At 46.2% G+C, this 20,156-nt stretch overlaps 1 protein-coding gene across 6 annotated transcripts in view; it reads right to left on the reverse strand.

Annotated features, from left to right (window-relative positions):
- The window catches only part of FAM219A (family with sequence similarity 219 member A), a 60,942-nt gene that overhangs the window by 5,291 nt on the left and 35,495 nt on the right, over nucleotides 1-20,156 (reverse strand). For 3 of the 6 annotated variants that reach the window (XM_051844643.3, XM_051844639.3, XM_051844646.3), the window contains exon 2: nucleotides 1,546-1,594. In XM_051844643.3, coding sequence (XP_051700603.1) covers nucleotides 1,546-1,594 — 49 coding nt within the window. Of the gene's footprint in view, nucleotides 1-1,494; nucleotides 1,595-20,156 lie in introns of all 6 variants that reach the window. The other 3 variants (XM_051844630.3, XM_051844624.3, XM_051844620.3) reach the window with 1 other exon arrangement.

Below are 20,156 nucleotides of genomic sequence, written 5' to 3' on the forward strand. Positions count from 1 at the left end.
GTGGTGATTTTCTTTGGTGCAACTGGGACAAATTTATGAATTTTCATGCACTTTGTGCTATTGTAATGGGAAAGGGAAAATTATTTTAAAAGTATGCCAGAATTGTTGAAATAGTAAAAAAAAGATGCAAACAATAAACTGGTAAAAAAAAAAACTACGGACTATTATGCAACCATTTAAAAGAATGAAGTCATCGTCTATATAATGACATAGGAAGGAGCTCCAAGAGAGGAGGACAAGTTTTGGAAAACATGTGCAATACGGTATCACTTATGTTAAAGCACAAAATAAAACTACAAAAGTGTAGAATGATTACCTCAGCAAGGTGGGGGGGAGAATGTGATGGGGAAGAGTAGAAGAGAACTCATTCTTGTTGAACTACTTGTATTATTAAACTAAACAACTTAAACTGGTTTTAGTGTGAGTCTGATGTCCTAGGAAGATGAACAAACTCCACTGAGAGAACTGCTCTCTTGTTTAGAAAGACAGCTTGAGGGGCTCCCTGGATGGAGTCTGGAAGGGAACAAGGTAAAATAAATAAATAAATAAAAGGACAGGACTTTGTGGAAAGGAGTCCTGGCGTCTTCACAGGAAGAAGCTTCAGAATAGCTGAGAAAGGCTCTTGGGGCTGGGAGGGGGGCCCAGGATGTGGGGACAGCGATGGGTGTGACTGGGAAGGCAGAGGAGTTTGGAAGGACAGTGGTGACCTGTATTTAATGATAATCTCTTTCTCGTGTATGCTCTGTTGTAATTTTTCTTCATAAAACCAATATTTTTTTAGTAAAACTCTGTTATATATTGCAGCCTTGGATCACTGAAACCTCTTCCCTGGAGGGAGGGGGCAGTATGGAGGGTAGGGTGAAGTGAGGAGAACAGATGCAAGGGGTTGGGGTGGGCAGTAGTTGGGAGCCATTGACTTCAAAGGAGCAGGCTGCCAGTAAATGGAATTTGGAGTGGGTATGAGATATGCTCCCAAGGGAAAGGTGATCTGGGAAGGCAGGGAAATAGTTAGGTTTGCTAAGAAACTAAGGGGAAGACCACCCCCCCAAAAAACAAAAACAAAAACAAAAACAGGAGCCAACTCAGCTCTGAGATCCAGGCTGTAGAAATCTCATTCCTTCCTCTCCCTCAGACACGGCAACTGACACTCCACCTTCGCGGCAGCTTCCTCTTGGCCTGACTCAAGGTTTGCCAGACTTCCAAGTCCTCTCTCGTGCGTTCCATGCTCTTACCCCTGCCGCTAGCCCCGGGCATACCTGGAGCCTTCTTGGCTTCAGAGATGCCTCCCAGAGTTCTGGGTTCCTGCAGAGAACGGTCACTGCCCTCTTCGCCTTGCAGGAGACAAGGTGTCTGGCAGTGCCAATGTCTTGGTGGCTTGAGTCTTGGAATCATCTAGCCTGAGTTGGTTTATTTGTGGTATCTCATTGAAGACCCAGCCCAGAGCACCTTCTCTGTCTACTCCCCACATCTCCCTCACCCCCCAGACACACTCACCCAGCTTCACTTGGAGCGGGGATGGTTTGTAATTCATGGCTACTGACTCACCCTCCCGGGCGTCACAGTCTCCGTCTGAGATAGAGGCGGCGGCTGGGTCCTGTGGGGAGAAAGCAGAGAGACAGGGAGCTGTTGGGAAGTGAGTGCAGAGGGCTACTCTCAGCCCTCAAGCTGGCTTTCCCACTTGCCCTAAGGGCTTCTGGGAGCACTGACCCTGGCAGCAGGCCAAGCATCCTGGAGGGAGGGGTAGACCCATTCACCATGGGGCTGAGGCGCTGAGTTGGGTGGAGGAGCCAAGGGTCTTGGTATCATTTACACCCACCTGAGTGTCTGTCTTTAAAGTCTTGTGTGATCCAGTCCCCTCCAGAAAGCCCATGGTGAGTTTCCTCGCTAAACTCCCACATTAGTTGTCCTACTCCTCAGGGCCTTCTTGAATATTTGTTGGAAAGGTCTTTCTACATTCCTGTGAGTTTAAGCCTGAACTAAGGTAACAGTAGGTTCTCCCTGAGATGGGTCTCTCTGTCTATTTCCCCTAGTGCTGGACAAGTCCCTTTCCCTGGGATCTAGAGAACTAACTGGTCAACCCAGGCCAGCCTTGAAGGATGCACCGTTGGACAGAAAAAGAGTTCTATTGAGGACAACTCCAGTTCATAGCTGAGTTCTAAAGAGTGTCTCCTGGGAAAACCTGAGGGGTTGGCTAGGTATGGTAGATGAGAAGACAAATCAGCAGGCAGCCAGTTCTGTCCTGTGTTGCCCAGAGTGGAAAACGCTTGGTGCTACAGATGACAAAGAAGGTCAGAAAGCATGCAGCCTGTGTATTTCACAGGGTCTGCAACCTTTGCCATCTCCCTCATCACCTTCCTCTAATTGGGCTGGCCCTGTTCTACCCAGAGTCCTTATTTAGCCTTGAATTCACTCCGGAACACTGTCCTCTGCTAAAAGATCTAGGGCCCTAGCTTACCCTGCCTCCGTCAGTTGGAAAGGGCTCAGTCATCCATATCCTACTGAGAAGCTGGTGGTGTGGCCCACTGTTGACATGGGCGCTGCCATCTTTGCATTTTAACCTGGGACTGCAGTGGGATGAGCCTAAGGGATGAAGATTGCAGATGGCATTCAAGGCTGCTGCCTGTTCTGCCTCTGGGGGTACAGAGAGTGGACAGATCAATAGGTAGAATATTCCAGGTCTTGCCTCACAGTGTTAGGCCCAGGGATTTGAGTGATGCTGGTGACTGAATAAGGGAAGAATATATGGAAGGTCTTCAAAAAGTTCATGGAAAATGTGTATTATGAAAAATTTATTCATGGTTTTCAATTTGTACTAAAATAAAACATGCATTTAAAATTTTTTATTTTTATTTAAAAGGAGAGAGAGAATGAATCTGTCGTCTGCTGACTCACTCTTCAAATGTCTGCAATAGCCAGGGCCAGGACTGGGTGAGGACAAAGTTGGAGGCTTGGAACTCCATCCATGTCTCCCCTGTGTGTGGCAGGGACCCAAGTACTTGGGCCATAACTACTGCCTCTCAGGGTGCACACCAGCCGGAAGCTGGATGGAGAGCAGTCTAGTCAGGCACTCTGCTATTGGATGTGGCCATCCTAAGTGGAGACTTAACTATTGTATCCCCAAATAAACATATCTTTTAATTCCATTTTCCATAACTTTTTTGGAGTGCCCTCATTTAACCATTATGATAACTTCTGTTCCCTTTCAAAATGGGGCAGTGGGGATGAAACCACGCTTGTCACTAAAGGGAAATGCAAGGTCTAGAATGTTTGGTAGGGAAATTCTGGCCTTGTCTGTATTCTTCCAGGTCATCTGGTGCACAAGGCCACAGGGGTTTGCAGGTTCCTAAGAGCAACCTCCTAGCTGAGGTTGAGGGGGAAGGGGCCAGCAGTCTCTGCTCAGAAAGCTCAGATAACACAGGATCTGCATCTTAGGCAACTTCCCATGCCACAGCCCTTTCCAATCCTGCCTCATCCCCGGCTCAGCAGCTCCCGTGGGAGACTCCTTACAGACAGCACCTCTCCCCTGTAGCCTTGGAGAAAAGGGCCTCCAGGGGCTCCTTTGTGCAGGAAAGGTGGAGACCCAACAGGAGGGTTTTGGCTTCCGCTTTTAGGCCTTTAGGATTCATCCCTAAGCACTCAGCGGGAGGGCTTTTCTAAGGGCACATCCCTAAGCACGCTGGTGGGAGCTACCAGCGACACATTGGCACGTTTCTGACGTCCTCAGTCACAGTCCTGTCTTTCTGTATCGTTCATCACGTGTCACACACGCCACATCCATCTGGGAATGGTTCCCTCTCCTGGCTTTCAGGACACAGTGTTCGCTTGGCGCATCTCTGGCCTCTTTGACCTCCACTTCTGTGTCCTCTGCAGGGTCCTGCCCTCAGCCCTCCTCTCTCTCTCCTTGGGGGACCCTTATGTCTCTTACAGTTTGGACATTTTTACATTGGTGACTTCCAATCGTGTCTCCTCCTCCACTCTCCACCCCATCCATCACAGGAGAATGTTAGATCTCGCTGTCCTTCCCCTGAAGCTAATTTTTGAAAACAGGAGGCTTGAGGCATTTTGAGCTAACTTGTCACTCCTCAATGCAAATGACTTCTTCAAGTTTCTTCTCTCAGGCTAGAGGTACTGGGTGTGTGTAGACTGAGCAGGAAGGACAGGGCCTGGGAAGCTGCTGACCAGTGCTGGCCACAGGGACCTGTGTGGTCCTTGGGGCCCACTGGACAGTTCCTGGTGGTATTTGGTACCAAGTCAAACTGCCAGATCTTTTGAGCCATGTCTACGGTGTAAAGTCCTAGGCTGAGAGGTCCCATGTGAAGACCAAAATTCACAGCACCGCCCTGCATCATTGTCCAAGCACGACAGAAGGCCATCTTAGTGGTAAAGCTCTCAGCTCCTTGGCTGAGATGCCTACCTCGCCTGCCACATGTATTTTCTTCATTAAACTTTGCTACTTTCACCCCTCAAAAGTTCTCTGTCACTGTGCCTACAAATGCAAGCCTTTACTGTGGGCTTCCTGCATGTCTGCCCTGAGAAACGGCCAATGCACCCTGACTATCACATAGAGATGTAGTCAGGGAGATTAAATATAAAATATTCATGAACAGAAGTACCAGAGAGGAATCCAGGCAGAAAGAATGTCTGGATCGAGAAATTAGGGAGAATTTAAAATGTCCCTCGAGGACATCACTCAGGCATTAGCTAGATTTGGGAACTAGAGTGGAGATTAACAAGATTATTAATAAACGCTCAGCAGAGACAGACATTGAAATGCATCTCCAACAGCAGCCCATGTCTCTGCAACCATTCAAAGTCTCCAAAGACTGTGGAGGTGATTAACAGCCTGAGCTCACTGTTTCTGAATATGTAGGCTAATGGTCAGTGCAAAGCCATTCTAGCTAGAGGAGAATGAAAGTTAGAGAAGACCCCTTAGAGCTATTCTGAGCCAGTGATTTTCATTAATCTGTGTTCTCTGAACCCTGTGCCCTGGGCAAGCCTGAGTGTAAGAGATAGCAATAAGATGGGGGATTGGCTTCCCTTCAGTCAGAAGAGATCTACCTTTATTTCACTTCCACAAGACTTGTAGCCTTTCCATAAGGTTTTGGTTGGAGAGAGGGTTCTATTGCTTTTATTAAAACACATTAAAGGCCGGCGCCGCAGCTCACTAGGCTAATCCTCCGCCTAGCGGCGCCGGCACACCGGGTTCTAGTCCCGGTCGGGGCGCCGGATTCTGTCCCGGTTGCCCCTCTTCCAGGCCAGCCCTCTGCTGTGGCCAGGGAGTGCAGTGGAGGATGGCCCAGGTGCTTGGGCCCTGCACCCCATGGGAGACCAGGAAAAGCACCTGGCTCCTGGCTCCTGCCATCGGATCAGCGCGGTGCGCCGGCCGCAGCGCGCCGGCCGCGGCGGCCATTGGAGGGTGAACCAACGGCAAAAGGAAGACCTTTCTCTCTGTCTCTCTCTCTCACTGTCCACTCTGCCTGTCAAAAAAAAAAAAAAAAAAAAAAAAAAAAAAAAAAAACAAAAAACAAAAAAACCACATTCAAATCCATTTAGTTAATCCAATTTGGTCTTTTTTATTTATTTATTATTTTGACAGGCAGAGTGGACAGTGAGAGAGAGAGACAGAGAGAAAGGTCTTCCTTTTGCTGTTGGTTCACCCTCCAATGGCCGCCGCGGCTGGCGCGCTGTGGCCAGCACACCGCGCTGATCCGATGGCAGGAGCCAGGTACTTATCCTGGTCTCCCATGGGGTGCAGGGCCCAAGCACTTGGGCCAGCCTCCACTGCACTCCCTGGCCACAGCAGAGAGCTGGCCTGGAAGAGGGGCAACCGGGACAGAATCCGGCGCCCCGACTGGGACTAGAACCTGGTGTGCTGGCGCCGCAAGGTGGAGGATTAGCCTAGTAAGCCGCGGCGCCGGCCCCAATTTGGTCTTTAAAAATGTTTTATTATGGAAAATAGAGAAGACAATATATTGAGGTTTTTGGGTAACTATAATTAGCTTCAACAAATATCAATTTATAAACTCATTCTTTTTGTAAAAATATTTTACTGTTTATTTGAAAGACAGAGTGATAGACATGGGAGGCAGGGGCCCAAGCACTTGGGCCACCTTCCACTGCTTTCCCAGGCACATTAGCAGGGAACTGGATGAGAAGTGGAATAGCTGGGACTTGAGCTGGCGCTCTGATATGGGATGCTGGCTTAACCTACTATACCCCAATGCTGACCCCAATCCATTCTTTTTAAAAATGAGAAAACCAGACCGGTATTGTGGCACAGCAGGTTAAACTTCCACAATGCAAGATGGACCAAGTGCTTGATCCTACTGCACACATGAAGCCTCAGATGTGGTTACCAGCTCCTGGCTTTCATTTGACTTAACCCTGACCATTGCAGCCACTGGGGTGGTAAGCCAGCAGATAGGGGAATCTCTCTCTCTCTTCTCTCTGCCATTTTGCCTTTTCAATAAGTAAATAAATCTTTTTAAAAGTAAAAATGAGTGGCCGGCGCCGAGGCTCAACAGGCTAATCCTCCGCCTTGTGGCGCCGGCACACAGGGTTCTAGTCCCGGTCGGGGCGTTGGATTCTGTCCCGGTTGCCCCTCTTCCAGGTCAGCTCTCTGCTGTGGCCAGGGAGTGCAGTGGAGGATGGCCCAAGTCCTTGGGCCCTGCACCCCATGGGAGACCAGGATAAGTACCTGGCTCCTGCCATCGGATCAGCGCGGTGTGCCGGACCCAGCGTGCCAGCCGCGGCGGCCATTGGAGAGTGAACCAACAGCAAAAGGAAGACCTTTCTCTCTGTCTCTCTCTCTCACTGTCCACTCTGCCTGTCAAAAAAAAAAAAAACAAAACAAACAAAAAAAAACAACTATAACTAGGACTTGGAGCTAGAGACGGGCTGTCTGGGAGGCTGCTCTGTTCCTGCAGACCCAAGCATCAATCTGCATATGAACCTTTACCTTTTACCTTTTCCTCCCTATCTCAGAGCTGTATTAGCTCATGGGTTGTTGCAGGCTGGCTAGCCTGACATGTTGAAGCTAGGGTAGTACAGTAGATACAAAGGTATCTACTAACCTAAGAGACCTGCAGATGAGTAAGATGGAAATGGGTGGGCAAAAAGGGAAACAAGAGGGAAAACCAGAGAGTAGGCTCATATCCAGGAGTCTTGGGATGGAAGGGACTGGAGCAGTAGACATAAGGGACAGCTTCACTGAATGGCCAGCAGAATTTTGCAGTTCTACTCTGGTAGGACTTTGTAAGAAGACTTAGAGGGGCCGGCACTGTGGCATGGTGAGTAAACCTGCAGCCTGCAGGGCTGGCATCCTGTATGGGCAACGGTCGAGTCCTGGCTGCTCCGCTTGTGATCCAGCCCTCTCTTACGGATTGAGAAAGCAGTAGAAGATGGCCCAGGTCCTTGGGCCCCTGCACCCAACATATGAAACCTGGGGGAGGCCCCAGGCTCCTGGCTTCAGATCGGCCCAGCTCTGGCTGTTGCAGTGATTTGGTGATTATACCAGAAGATGGAAGACCTTCCCCACCCCCGCCTCTGTAAATCTGGCTTTGAAATAAATAAGTAAGACAAAAAAATTAAAGACCTACAGGGGCTTTGTAGTTTCTAATGCATGTCTTTTAGATCCATGAGGTTGTCTGATTCTCACCCACTAGACAAAACATTTAAATTATACCCCTCTTCCACTGGGCAACAGCCACATAGCTTGGATGGGTTGACCTCACTTCCAATGCTACAGGCAAGACAACCTATGTAATCTAATCCTCCGTGCCACACAGACCAAAAGGAAGATTGTAATAGTTAAAAGCACAGACTCTGGAGCCAGAGTGTCGAGGTTCAAATTTCAGTTCCTCCATTTACTAGCTGTGTTGATCTGTGCTTATTTCCTCATGTGTAATAAGGGATTATTATTAATACCTAAGTCAAAGGTTCTGGTGAGGATAAAATGAATTAACATTCATAAAGCATTTAGAATAGTACTTACTTTAGTACCTACCTATCACCCTACCTGTATTAGTGACACAGCTATTAGCATTGATTCAGTGAGGCCCAACAATTTTGGATAGTGGGCTCTGGGTGTGACTGGCCCACAGCTGCAGCCCTGGCACCACCTAAGTTGGGGGCTGCCTCATATGCAGAGATGTTGTAGAAGAGATGCACCCTCCACAGACTCCTTTCTTTCCTTACTCTACCATGCTAGATTTCTCTCCTTTAATTTACAATGCTAGGCCTGGGGTTATAAAGATAAATAGAAAACAGCCTATCTTGAAGGAGCCCCCAATAATTATTGATAAAGGTAACATGAACCATATAAAAGTAGAACAGATGGTACGAAGGGCAGGTAGTCAGAAAATACACTTGAAAAGATCTCAAACATCAGCTACTTTAAGAGGAAGAAGTAAGGCTAATCAGGGAACATGTGAAAAGGTTCAAAAGCATAAAACTAGCATACTATATTCAAGGAACAACTGGAATTTTGTGATCATTGAAGACTAAAAGGTATACTTAAAAATATCAGGAAATGAAGTTGGTAGTTTCATGGGGGCTGAGATCATGGTGGAAGGTGGGCCTTGATTTTGTTCTTTACTCAGAAAGTGATGGGGGAACCAATTAAGCCTTAAACAGGGAAGCAGCATGATCAGATTTGAGATGGAGGACACTTTGATAGCCATGTGGAAGGTGTGTGGGAGGTGAATAGGGCTGGAGGTAAAGATAATTAGGAATTACTGAAACAATGCTAGCAAAATATAGCAAGGACCTAAACCAAGCAGAAGTAGAAGAAAAAAGGACAGAAAGGAGGATGTTAAAGAGGGTATATTTGGCAGACTTGAGAGATAAAATATAAAAGGAAGAGTCCAGATTTCCTGAGTTTTCTGTCTGGAGTAATTGGGGAAGGAGTGCTAATTACTAAAAAAATGCAAGAAAAGTCACAGCTACATTGCCAGGGAAAACTAAATAAGTTCATTTTGGGAATGTTGAGTTTTAGGTGTCTTTTGGATATCCAAATGATATCACTAGTCAGTAGGATTTGAGTCTTGGGTGATCAGGAAAGAGGTGTGGGCTTACAGTAATGGAAACCACAGACGAAAACAAGCCCTCTCAAAGAGAATGAGGGTGAAGAAAAACAAGAACCAGTGATAAAGCCTTGGGGAACATCCAGTCTTAGGGAATGGTGGAAGAAAAGATTGAGTAGCAGCAGAAATGAGATGTAGGAATAGAATTAAGAAACCATTCAAACAGAGTTTCAAAGTGTAAGAAATCAACAGTGTTAATTAAGTAAGCAGATCAGTCCATAAAATAAAGGCACAAACTAGACATAAGGAAGTCATAGGTAGCCTCAGTGAACAGTTTCAGTTGAAAGGTAGGAACAGAGACTAGATTACAAGGGATTTAGGGAGAACAGAAGACAAGAAGGTAGAGATGGTATACATAGGCTATTTTTTCCAAGGAGTTATACTGAAAAAGGAAGAAAGAGAATGGATAACAGCCAGAGGGAACTTTAGAGTCATAGGATTTATTGAAAGCTGAGGAACACATGACCACTGTCCTAGACTAAATGGAAGGGAGCTGAGTAGAAAAGAAAATGTTGATGGAGTGTAGTCTTTGAGGAGTCAAGAGCAGACAAAACCAGAATCTTGGACCAGAAGAGGGAGTTCTTAGTGAAATGCAAAGGAGGTGAGGACAGGAGGAATGCAGATAATATAGAAATAGAAAGGTAGGTAGAAAGTTAGGGGAAGGCTGGCACCATGGCTCAATAGACTAATCCTCCACCTTGCGGCGCTGGCACACCGGGTTCTAGTCCTGGTCGGGGCACCGGATTCTGTCCCGGTTGCCCCTCTTGCAGGCCAGCTCTCTGCTATGGCCTGGGAGTGCAGTGGAGGATGGCCCAAGTGCTTGGGCCCTGCACCCCATGGGAGACCAGGAAAAGCACCTGGCTCCTGGCTTTGGATCAGTGTGATGCGCCGGCCGCGGCGGCCATTGGAGGGTGAACCAACAGCAAAAGGAAGAACTGCCTCTCTCCCTCTCTCTCTCTCTCTCACTGTCCACTCTGCCTGTCAAAAAAAAAAAAAAAAAAAAGAAAGTTAGTTAGGGGAATTTGGGGCTGGTGCTGTGGCATAGCAGGTAAAGCTGCCCTCTGCAGTGCTGGCATCCTATGTGGGCACTGGTTTGAGTCCTGGTTGCTCCATTTTCAATCCAGTTCTCTGCTATGATTTGTGAAAGCAGTGGAAGATGGCCCAAGTGCTTGGGCCCCTGTCACCCATGTGGGAGACCCAGAAGAAGCTCCTGGCTCCTGGTTTCAGATTGGCCCAGCTCCAGCCGTTGTGGCCATTTGGGAAGTGAACCAGTGGGTAGAAGACCCCTCTCTCTTTCTATGTCTCTGCCTCTGTAACTCTGCCTTTTAAGTAAATAAATCTTTTTTTAAAAAAGGGGTGAATTTATTGGATAAGAGGGATACTCAGTGGCTGGTCACAGTGGAAGGATATCAGGCTGGGCTGTGTGCTACAATCCTCATCTTTCACCTGCTCATGATCTAGTAATGAAGATGAGAGGTGCTCTCCGTGGTGCTGAACAATTCTGTTTTTGTCTTGTACGCTGAGCTTGGTTGATTCAGGGTACAGACATGACTCAATTTTAGCTTTCTCACAAGGGAAAGTAATCTCTGTCCATATCCAGGTACTAATTCTCAGGAATATGGAAATAGAAATTGATTTAAAGTGACGCAGGAAGAGGCAAATTGCTCATAGAAACATTAACCTTTCTTTACACACACATGAATTTTCTTCAAGTTTTAAGAGGAGATGGAGAAACAGTTATGAGTGCCTTTGCTACTTCTAGAATAGTCACATCTGAATTTGGATGAAATTATGAAGTAGGACAGACAGTAAGGAAGGAGGGCCAGGAAGGAGAGTCCTCATAAGGAAACAGCTGAGAGTTTAGCCCACTTTCTGACAAGTGAGCACAGCAACATAGGGTATCAAAGACCAGCTCTGTTTCTTTTTTTTTTAAATATTTATTTATTTGAAAGGCAGATATGCAGAAAAAGAAGGGGGGAGAGAGAGAGAGAGAGAGAAAACGAATCTTCCATCCACTGGGTCACTTCCCAAATGGGTGCAACCAGTTTCTTCTGTTTCTCCCACATGGGTTCAGGGGCCCAAGTACTTGGGCCATCTTCTGAAGCTTTGACAGGCACATCATTAGGGGGCTGGATCAGAAGTGGAGCAGCCAGACTCAAACCAGTAAGCATATGGGATGCTGGCATTGTGGTGGAGGCTTAACCTTCTACACTACAGTGCTGGCCCTCAGCTGTGTTTCTTGTCAGAATTTGTCCAGAGATCAACTCAGAAACTACCTGGGGCTGTGGTTTTCTAATTCACTTCCTCAAAATATCTGTTGGCAATGGATGGAAATAAGTATATTTAAATATCACAGTTTAAAGGGAGATCAAATAAATACAACCTAACTTCATTGAGTGCTCATGACTGGGAAAAAAACCTTACCTCTTATCAAAGAATATTCAGTAGCAATCTAGGCATTGCTTTTTTGTTTTGTTTTCATTTTCATTTTTTGAAACAATTTTTCCCGGGCCGGCACCGTGGCTCACTAGGCTAATCCTCCACCTAGCGGCGCCGGCACACCAGGTTCTAGTCCCAGTCGGGGCGCCGGATTCTGTCCCGGTTGCCCCTCTTCCAGGCCAGCTCTCTGCTGTGGCCAGGGAGTGCAGTGGAGGATGGCCCAAGTGCTTGGGCCCTGCACCCCATGGGAGACCAGGAAAAGCACCTGGCTCCTGGCTCCTGCCATCGGATCAGCGCGGTGCGCCGGCCGCGGCGGCCATTGGAGGGTGAACCAACGGCAAAAAGGAAGACGTTTCTCTCTGTCTCTCTCTCTCACTGTCCACTCTGCCTGTCAAAAAAAAAAAAAAAAAAAAAGAGAAACAATTTTTCCCAAAGAAATCTTTTATTTAATGAGTTCAAGTTTCATATGTATAACTTTAGAAATCTAGTGATTCTTCCCACCATACCTACCCTTCCACCTCCACTCCCACCCAACTCCTCCTCCCTCTCTGATTCCTAGTCCCATTCCCCATTAAGATACATTCTCAATTAACTTTATACACAGAAGACCAACTCTATACTAAATAAAGATTTCAACAATTTGCACACACACACACACAAAGCTGGTTGAGAACAAGTTTTACAGTTGATTCTCATAATAGGACTCATTGAGGACAGAAGTCCTGCATGGGAAGTAAGTGCACAGTGACTCCTGTTGTTAATTTAACAATTAACATTCTTATGTATGACATCACTGATCACCTGAGGCTCTTGACATGAGCTGCCAAGACTATGGGAGCCTTTTGAACCCACAATCTCTGTTAGTATTTAGACAAGGCCATAAGCAAAGTGGAAGCTCTCTCCTCCCTTCAGATAAAAGTACATACTCCTTTGATGGCCACTTCTTTCCAATGGGGTCTCTCTTACAGAGATCCTTCATGTGGGACATTTTTTTTTTTGCCACAGTGTCTTGGCTTTCCATGTCTATGCATTGCTTAGACCCCTCTCTACTTCAGATGACTGTTCACTTAGCCTCTAAGCTGGGATTCCCATCTGTCTCTAACTCCACACCTCAACATGAGTACCATTTGACCAATGACAGCTCTTACTCTGTGGTTTGACCTGAAGTCACACCTCAAAAATATTCATTGGACATTTCCTTTGCTCCCTATCTCTCCTTCTCCAGGAGCTGCCTATAGTACCAGGTAACTGGTCAGGACTTTTGGGACATAATTTGCTTAAGGGTTCCACTTAAAGGGAAGGACAAAGATTTATCATAGCAGTAAGGTACTTGGGGAAAATCTAGAGGAGAAACAGAAACATACGGGAGACAATCTCTCCAAATGTTAGTGACAGTTGCAAGGAGGAGAAGAAAAACAGAAAAGCTAGAGAGAAAATTTGAAATGAAATTAGTAGAGAGAACAGAGGGTCCTGGCTAGCTCAGGGAGTCCTCTTTTAAGCTAAAACTCCCCAGTTTTCTTTTTCTTTACTAGAAGGCTCTATTCAAATAAAATAAATTAAATGCCCTCTGTCTTCCAGCTCAGGACTACTTGCTGGCAGTAGGATGCAGAACCACATTTCTGCAAAGCATTTTGAAAAGTGAAGTTCACTAAAAAGAAGTGAGATTCTCATGCTAGAGCTTGGAATTCATGCCAGTCCTATGAGGAGCTGGGGGTTTTCTGTCTTCTTAAATAGCTCTTAGGGCAGAATTTATGAACAAAAATAAGCACTGCCAAGCCTTAGTATCTTTATGGTATCTGTCACTGGGGAAACCTAAATGAAAGAGAGTGTTGCTGACCCCAAGCCTAGTAACAATGGTAGCCATGGCAAGTTTAATAGATTTTTCTACTATAAAGCAATATCTGCTAAAAATAATCTTTAGTTTCATCATCTTGACATAAGCTCTGTTAATATTCTAGTGTATTGGAGCTGGCGCTGTGGTGTAGTGGGTGGGGCTGCCAACTGCAGTGCCAGCATCCCATATGGGTGCCGGTTTGTGTCCTGGCTGCTCCACTTCCAATCCAGCTCTCTGCTATGGGCTGGAAAAGCACCTGTACCTGCGTGGGAGACCCAGAAGAGGCTCCTGGCTTCGGATTGGCACAGCTCCAGCTGTTGAGGCCAACTGGGGAGTGAACCAGTGGATGGAAGACCTCTCTCTCTCCGTCTCCTCTCTCTTTGTGTAACTCTTTCAAATAAATAAATAAATAAATAAATATTCCAGTGTATCTGAGTCATTTGGACATATTGTAGCAGTAACACTCTGAGATTCCCCTTTTCAGGGAGCTGGTGCTTCCATCCTCATGGGAACCATGCTGGTTCTGTGTGGTCTCACCTCTCTGAATATATGCTTTGACCAGGTAGAGACAATCAGAATCTCCCCCAGAGTTGGAAAATGGGACTAAAAGGAGATGTAAAGTTCAAAAGTATGGGTAACAGAGAAAGCCACTGGACCAGGAAAGTAGAATAAAGCTGTTGTTCAGAAAGAAGCAAACACAAGAGAAGGAGAGTTCAGGGTACAAGTGTTGTGGTGAAGTGGGTTAAGTCACTGCTTGGGATGCTCAAATCTCATTTCAGAGTGCCTAGATTTGAGACCCACTTCCACCTCTTGCTAATGCACACCCTGGGGGGCAGCAGGGATCCAAGTAGTTGGATCCCTGCCACCCACATAAGAGAGTTGGATGGAGTTATTGGCTTCTGGCTTCAGCATAACTTAGTTTTGGCTGATGTGGGCATATATGTGAACCAATGGATAGAAGCATACTGTCTCTCTACCTTTTTTTAAAAAAAGATTTATTTATTTATTTATTTGGAAGCCACAGTTACACACAGAGAGAAGGAGAGGGAGAGGGGGAGGGGAAGGGAAGGGGGAGGGAGAGGGAGAGGGAGAGGGAGAGGGAGAGGGAGAGGGAGAGGGAGAGGGAGAGGGAGAGGGAGAGGGAGAGGGAGAGGGAGAGGGAGAGGGAGGTCTTCCATTCACCGCTTCACTCCGCAACTGGCCGCAATGGCCAGACCTGTGCTGATCCAAAACCAGGAGCCAGAAGCTTCTTCCAGATCTCCCATGTGGGTTCAGGGGCCTTGGGTCATCTTCTACTGCTTTCCCAGGCCATAGCAAAGAGCTGGATTGGAGGTGGAACAGCCAGGACGCGAACTGGCGCGCATATGGGATGCTGGCACTGCAGGCGGCGGCTTTACCCACCATGCCACAGTGCAAACCCCACTACCTCTTCTTCTTCTTCTTCTTTTTTTAAAGATTTATTTATTAATTTGAAAGGAAGAGTGACAGAAAGCATGGGAGATATACAGAGATCTTCCATCTGCTGGTTCATTCCCCAGATGGCAGCAATAGCCAGGGATGAGCCAGGCTGAAGCCAGGAGACAAGAGCTTCATACATGTCTCCCACGTGGGTGGCAGAGGCCCAACTATTTGGGCCATCTTCTGTTGCTTTTCCTAGGCTATTAGCAAGGATCTGGATGGGAAGCAGAGAGCCGCGCATGAATTGGTGCCCATATGTGATGCCAGCACCACAGGTGGTGGCTTTAGCCACTTTACTACAATACCGGCTCCTGTTGTTCTGCTTTTAAACAAATAAAAATAAATATGTAAGTAAATTTTTTTAAAAAAAGATGAGAGTGCTCTCTTGGTTTCAGGTTCTCATTCTAGAGACTTCCTTACTTTAACTACATGCTGCTCTTAGACATTATGAGAAACTCCAGTGACTCTACAGTCCATTCTTTTTAGCTTATATTAATTTTAGTTGGGTTTTGTTACTGTAACTAAAACAGTATGAAAAATAAATAGAACATAGCTTTTTCTTTAAAAAATAAAGAACCCACGCTGTTATCTTGTATTTATAAAAATTACCATCAGAACATTATTAGTTCTTTATATTCCTAATTGTTTTTTTTTTTTAATTTTTTTTATTTTTTGACAGGCAGAGTGGACAGTGAGAGAGAGAGACAGAGAGAAAGGTCTTCCTTTGCCGTTGGTTCACCCTCCAATGGCCACTGCGGCTGGCGCACCACGCTGATCTGATGGCAGGAGCCAGGTGCTTCTCCTGGTCTCCCATGGGGTGCAGGGCCCAAGCACTTGGGCCATCCTCCACTGCACTCCCTGGCCACAGCAGAGAGCTGGCCTGGAAGAGGGGCAACCGGGACAGAATCCGGCACACCGACCAGGACTAGAACCCGGTGTGCCGGCGCTGCAAGGCGGAGGATTAGCCTAGTGAGCCGAGGCGCCGGCCCCTAATTGTTTTTTGTAACTATCAAGTTAATGGTTATATAATTTCCATAAAGATAATGTACAGTAACTGTCTAACCACTTATTTTTGACATTCAGGTTTATAATTTTTCACTTTTATGAATAATGAATGATACACTGAAATCTGTATAAATTCACATTTAGGATCACTTCCTAAATAAACTGGAATGCCTTAGTCAAAAATCATAAGTGCTTTTAACATTCTTGACATGTATTGCCAACTGCTTTCCCAAAGGATTGTTCCAATTTACAGTGCCTCCAGTCATAAGCTAGGTTTTAATATTTTATTTTGCACTGTGTGCCAGGGAATTTCAGGTCATCACATCTATCCATCATCTTCCAAGACAGCTTGCTCCAGTCCTCTTTTACCTGATTCCCTCTGGGGAATCTTCTTTCAAAGAGCAGGATTTCCTCTGAGAATCACCTGCCAGACAAAATACTCTTGACTCAAGGCCACCAATCCAGAACAAAAGGAGGGAATCTGAAGCTTGGGAAGTGCTCTGAGTGGAGCATCAGGACTGCCTGGCAGCTGGCCACCATACTTCAGCCTGTTCTCACCTATGCCAGCATGTCAGCTGTAGGAACTGTGACTATATGTGCAAGCCAAGAGGCAAACCTCCCAGAATGTCTGTCTTGCTCTCGAGCTGGGAGAATGAACCAAACTGGCTCTGGAGTTATCCCGGCTGGGGTGGCAGCTCTTACTCCCTTACCTATTATTTGGTATTCAGAAATAGCTACTCATAAACAGGGAGAGGAAAGGATGATGACAGGTATGAAGCTAGTAGTGAAATGGCAAAGAGCTGGGTTTGTTTCTTAAATGGAGAGCCAGTGAGTTAAAGATTTAGAATCCTGCTTCTTCAAGGTTGAGGAGCATGCTTGTCCCAAGTGGATGCTCTGCTCTTCATTCCTATTTCTAGTTACTGGGAGCTCTGAAACCAAAAGCCTTATTTGGGAGAATGGATAAATGTCTTAACACTCACTGTAGCAGCTTGTACATAAAGGATGAGAGGACAAGCTTCGTGAGCCAGGAGGTAGGAGCCAAAGTCAGAAAATGAGGGTTCCTCCTGAGAAACTTGGCTTGGCCTAACCCCTAACCCTCATTCCCTGAGCCAGATGTTGAGTAGGCTCCTGTCTTACCCTTAAACTAGCTAGAGGCACAGGTCTTGGCCTGCACAAACTTGTGACCTACAAGATCTTTGAGCTTCAGATCACTATCCCTTTCCCTCCATTTCAGTCTCTTTAGGGAAAGACTATCTCATTTAATGGAGAAATGGATAAACCTACAAAGTTCTTTAAAAATAGATCAGCACACATGGCCCGGGAGTGCGGTGGAGGATGGCCCAAGTGCTTGGGCCCTGCACCCCATGGGAGACCAGGAGAAGCACCTGGCTCCTGGCTTTGGATCAGCGCGGTGCGCTGGCCACAGCGGCCATTGGAGGGTGAACCAACAGCAAAGGAAGACCTTTCTCTCTGTTTGTCTCTCTCACCGTCCACTCTGCCTGTCCAAAAAAAAAAAAAAAAAAAAGATCAGCAATGATTAAAATGGTAAATTTTATGTTATATAAATTTTATCACAGTTAAAAAATGAAAAAAAAAATTGACCAGTAGGCCTAAGCAGAAGTTGGGATGAGGGTAGGTAAAGGAGGGGAAATTTCTTTTTTTTTTTTTTTTTCCATTCAGGTTTAGCTAATGCAGACTTTGGAAATGAGGCCTTTTGTGAGAAAGAGGAAATGATTCTAAGATCAAGGCTATCTGGAAGGACTGGGGATTTCTGGTTGGGTTTCTGGGGGCCTTTTACTAGGGATGCCCCTTTGAGGACAGGAAGACAGGAACTAGATATTTGGTGCTGAGAGTTAGGGAGCATGGTTCAGAGGACATTTCCATGTTCTTCCAGGATGTAGATTCTAGTTCCTCAAGGTAAGGATGAAAGTGTGGACACTAAGAAATACTGCCCAGGAATCAATATGGGGCACTCCACTGGAATGTCCTTGAGATTGGTCCCTCACAGCCCTGCACATGGCAGAAAGCCAAAGCAGAAGAAATGCCAACAGACACTGATATTTATCTGGGCCATAACGACATGCAGATCCTCATCTCGATCCTGGCCCTAAATCCCACTTAAGGATTTTTGATAAGCTTCAATGACTCAAGGGACTGAACCTGGCCTGCACTGGTTCAAGAATTTTTGGGGCTCTTTGATTCTTCCAGGAAAGCAAAGTAATAGTCTGACAGAGTCTATGGGATCCCTTCCCTATGGCTTTGGAAAGGTAAGGAATTAGTCGCCTGCAATGGACTTTGGATCTGGAGGACATCAAATAGCTTCTCTCCTCTGTGGAACTTTTCCTGCCCTGCTCTCCCTCTCTTTTCCAGCCTGTTCTAACTCTCTAACTCTCATTATGCCCAGGAGCTCACAAAGACAACTCGAAACTCTAAAGGTCGGCTCTCTGACCAGGCCAGTCTCCCATTTTTTTTTTCTTTTTGTCCTTTCAATAATTAAACATTGGTGAGCTTGCCACTTGTTAAAATTCTTGATATTCACAGAACACCAGTAAGGAGCAGGGCACAATTATATTGGAGAAGGAAAACACCAAGTCATGGTTCTTGCTCAGCTATTAAAGAGGGGAGATGACAAGTACACAAATCAGCCTATTTAAGGCGGAAAGGGGAAGCTGAGAGGTGGAAATGTGTAAAGGGTTGTGGGAGCACAGAGAAGAGAGTGCTGGTGGTGGAGGCTTGCTAGCCTCCCTGACCAGAGGGTCAGGCCTGGGCAAGAGGCTGGTTACACCAGAAGCCCAGCTGTTGGGTCACTCAGTACTTTGGCAGAGGATTTACAGCAATGACTGAAGTTTGGTCCTAGGGCTGGGACTCAAGTCTTAATACTTTCAGTTGCTGCTGCTGTAACCCCTCCAGTGCTCAGCCCACCTCATTTCTGGGGATCAAAACCTTTTCCTTTCACACAGAAAAGGGTCAATTGGCTCCAAGTGGGTGGCTGCGAAGTTTTTATTGAACAAATAGGGATTGAGTCTTAAGAATGTGAGAGAGATAGAGATAGAGATAGAGATAGAGATAGAGATAGAGATAGAGATAGAGATAGAGATAGAGATAGATAGAGGGGATGGCAGTGTTGTGATATGGTGGGTTAAGCCACTGCTTGTGATGCCAGCATTCCATAATGGAACATCAGTTGAGTCCCAGCTACTCCACTTCTGATCCAGCTCTCTGCTAATGTGCCTGAAAGCAGCAGAAAATGGCTTAACGTCTTGGGCCCCTGTACCTATGTATAAGACCCAGATAGAGTTTTAGGATCCTGGCTTCGCCCTCATTACAACCACTGGGGAGTAAACCAGAGCATGGAAGATCTCTCTCTCCCTCCCTCTGTCACTCTGTTTGTCAAATAACTAAAATAGATCTTTAAAGAAAGAGGGAGGAAGGAGAGAGAGAGAGAGAGAGAGAGAAAATTTTTTTTATTGCCTCCAACCAAGCCTAGGGTCTGCAGTCACTCTCACCAGTCCTACTCTACATAGCAGGGAGACCATGGCTGTAGGGTTAGAGCCTGGCCTGGGGTGAAGGAAGTCAGAGAAAGATAAGGAAGGTTAATTACAAAAAGGCTATGGGCTCCCCTTCTGAATCTCTGAAGTCCAAGTGCATAGCAGTTGGGGGTAGAGGAAGGAGAAGAGAGATTTTAGCTTAGTACAAGCTCAAGGCAAATTTTAAAGCTAGCCAATTTCTTGTCATGCAACTCTCAAGAGAAATGATACTCAACTGCTAAGCTAGATTTCCTGGGGTTCCTGCTGGAGGGTTTGCTCAAGGCAGTAGAGAGCCTTTCTCTATCCACTCATCACTTTCTGGCTGGCACAGTGACATTGACCAACTAAAGGAGATTCAACCTTATGCTTAAGGCATCCACAGGAAGGGGCCCTAAAAGAAATAACCAACACCCTCCCAAGGAGCCTCCCTACATCTCTGCAGCCCATACCTCTGGGGACATCTTCTCTACTCTGATCATATCTCCCTGCCACAGCCCCTCCCCACCTATGCAGTTTTCCCCTCTTCTAGATAGCTCTGACACACCTGTGTACAACCTTCTACTCCTGCTGAGCCTAGAGCTTCTTAAGCATTAATGTGCATACAAATAACCTGAGGATTTTGTTTAAATGCAGATTCTGATTCAACAGGTTAGAGCGGAGCCTGAGTGTTATTGATACCAGTGCTGTTAGTGCAGGGACCACCCTTAGAATAGTGAGGCTCTATGCCAGCCCTACACTATCCCTGAACAGTCCCTCAAAGTGCCCTCTACCCTGGTTTAACCTGGTTAGTCTCAGTGCCAAGAGGAGACA

This window comes from Oryctolagus cuniculus, chromosome 1 (genome assembly GCF_051225735.1).
Source record: "Oryctolagus cuniculus isolate XC-2025 breed Fujian yellow rabbit chromosome 1, ASM5122573v1, whole genome shotgun sequence".
NCBI classification, from domain to species: Eukaryota; Metazoa; Chordata; class Mammalia; order Lagomorpha; family Leporidae; genus Oryctolagus; species Oryctolagus cuniculus.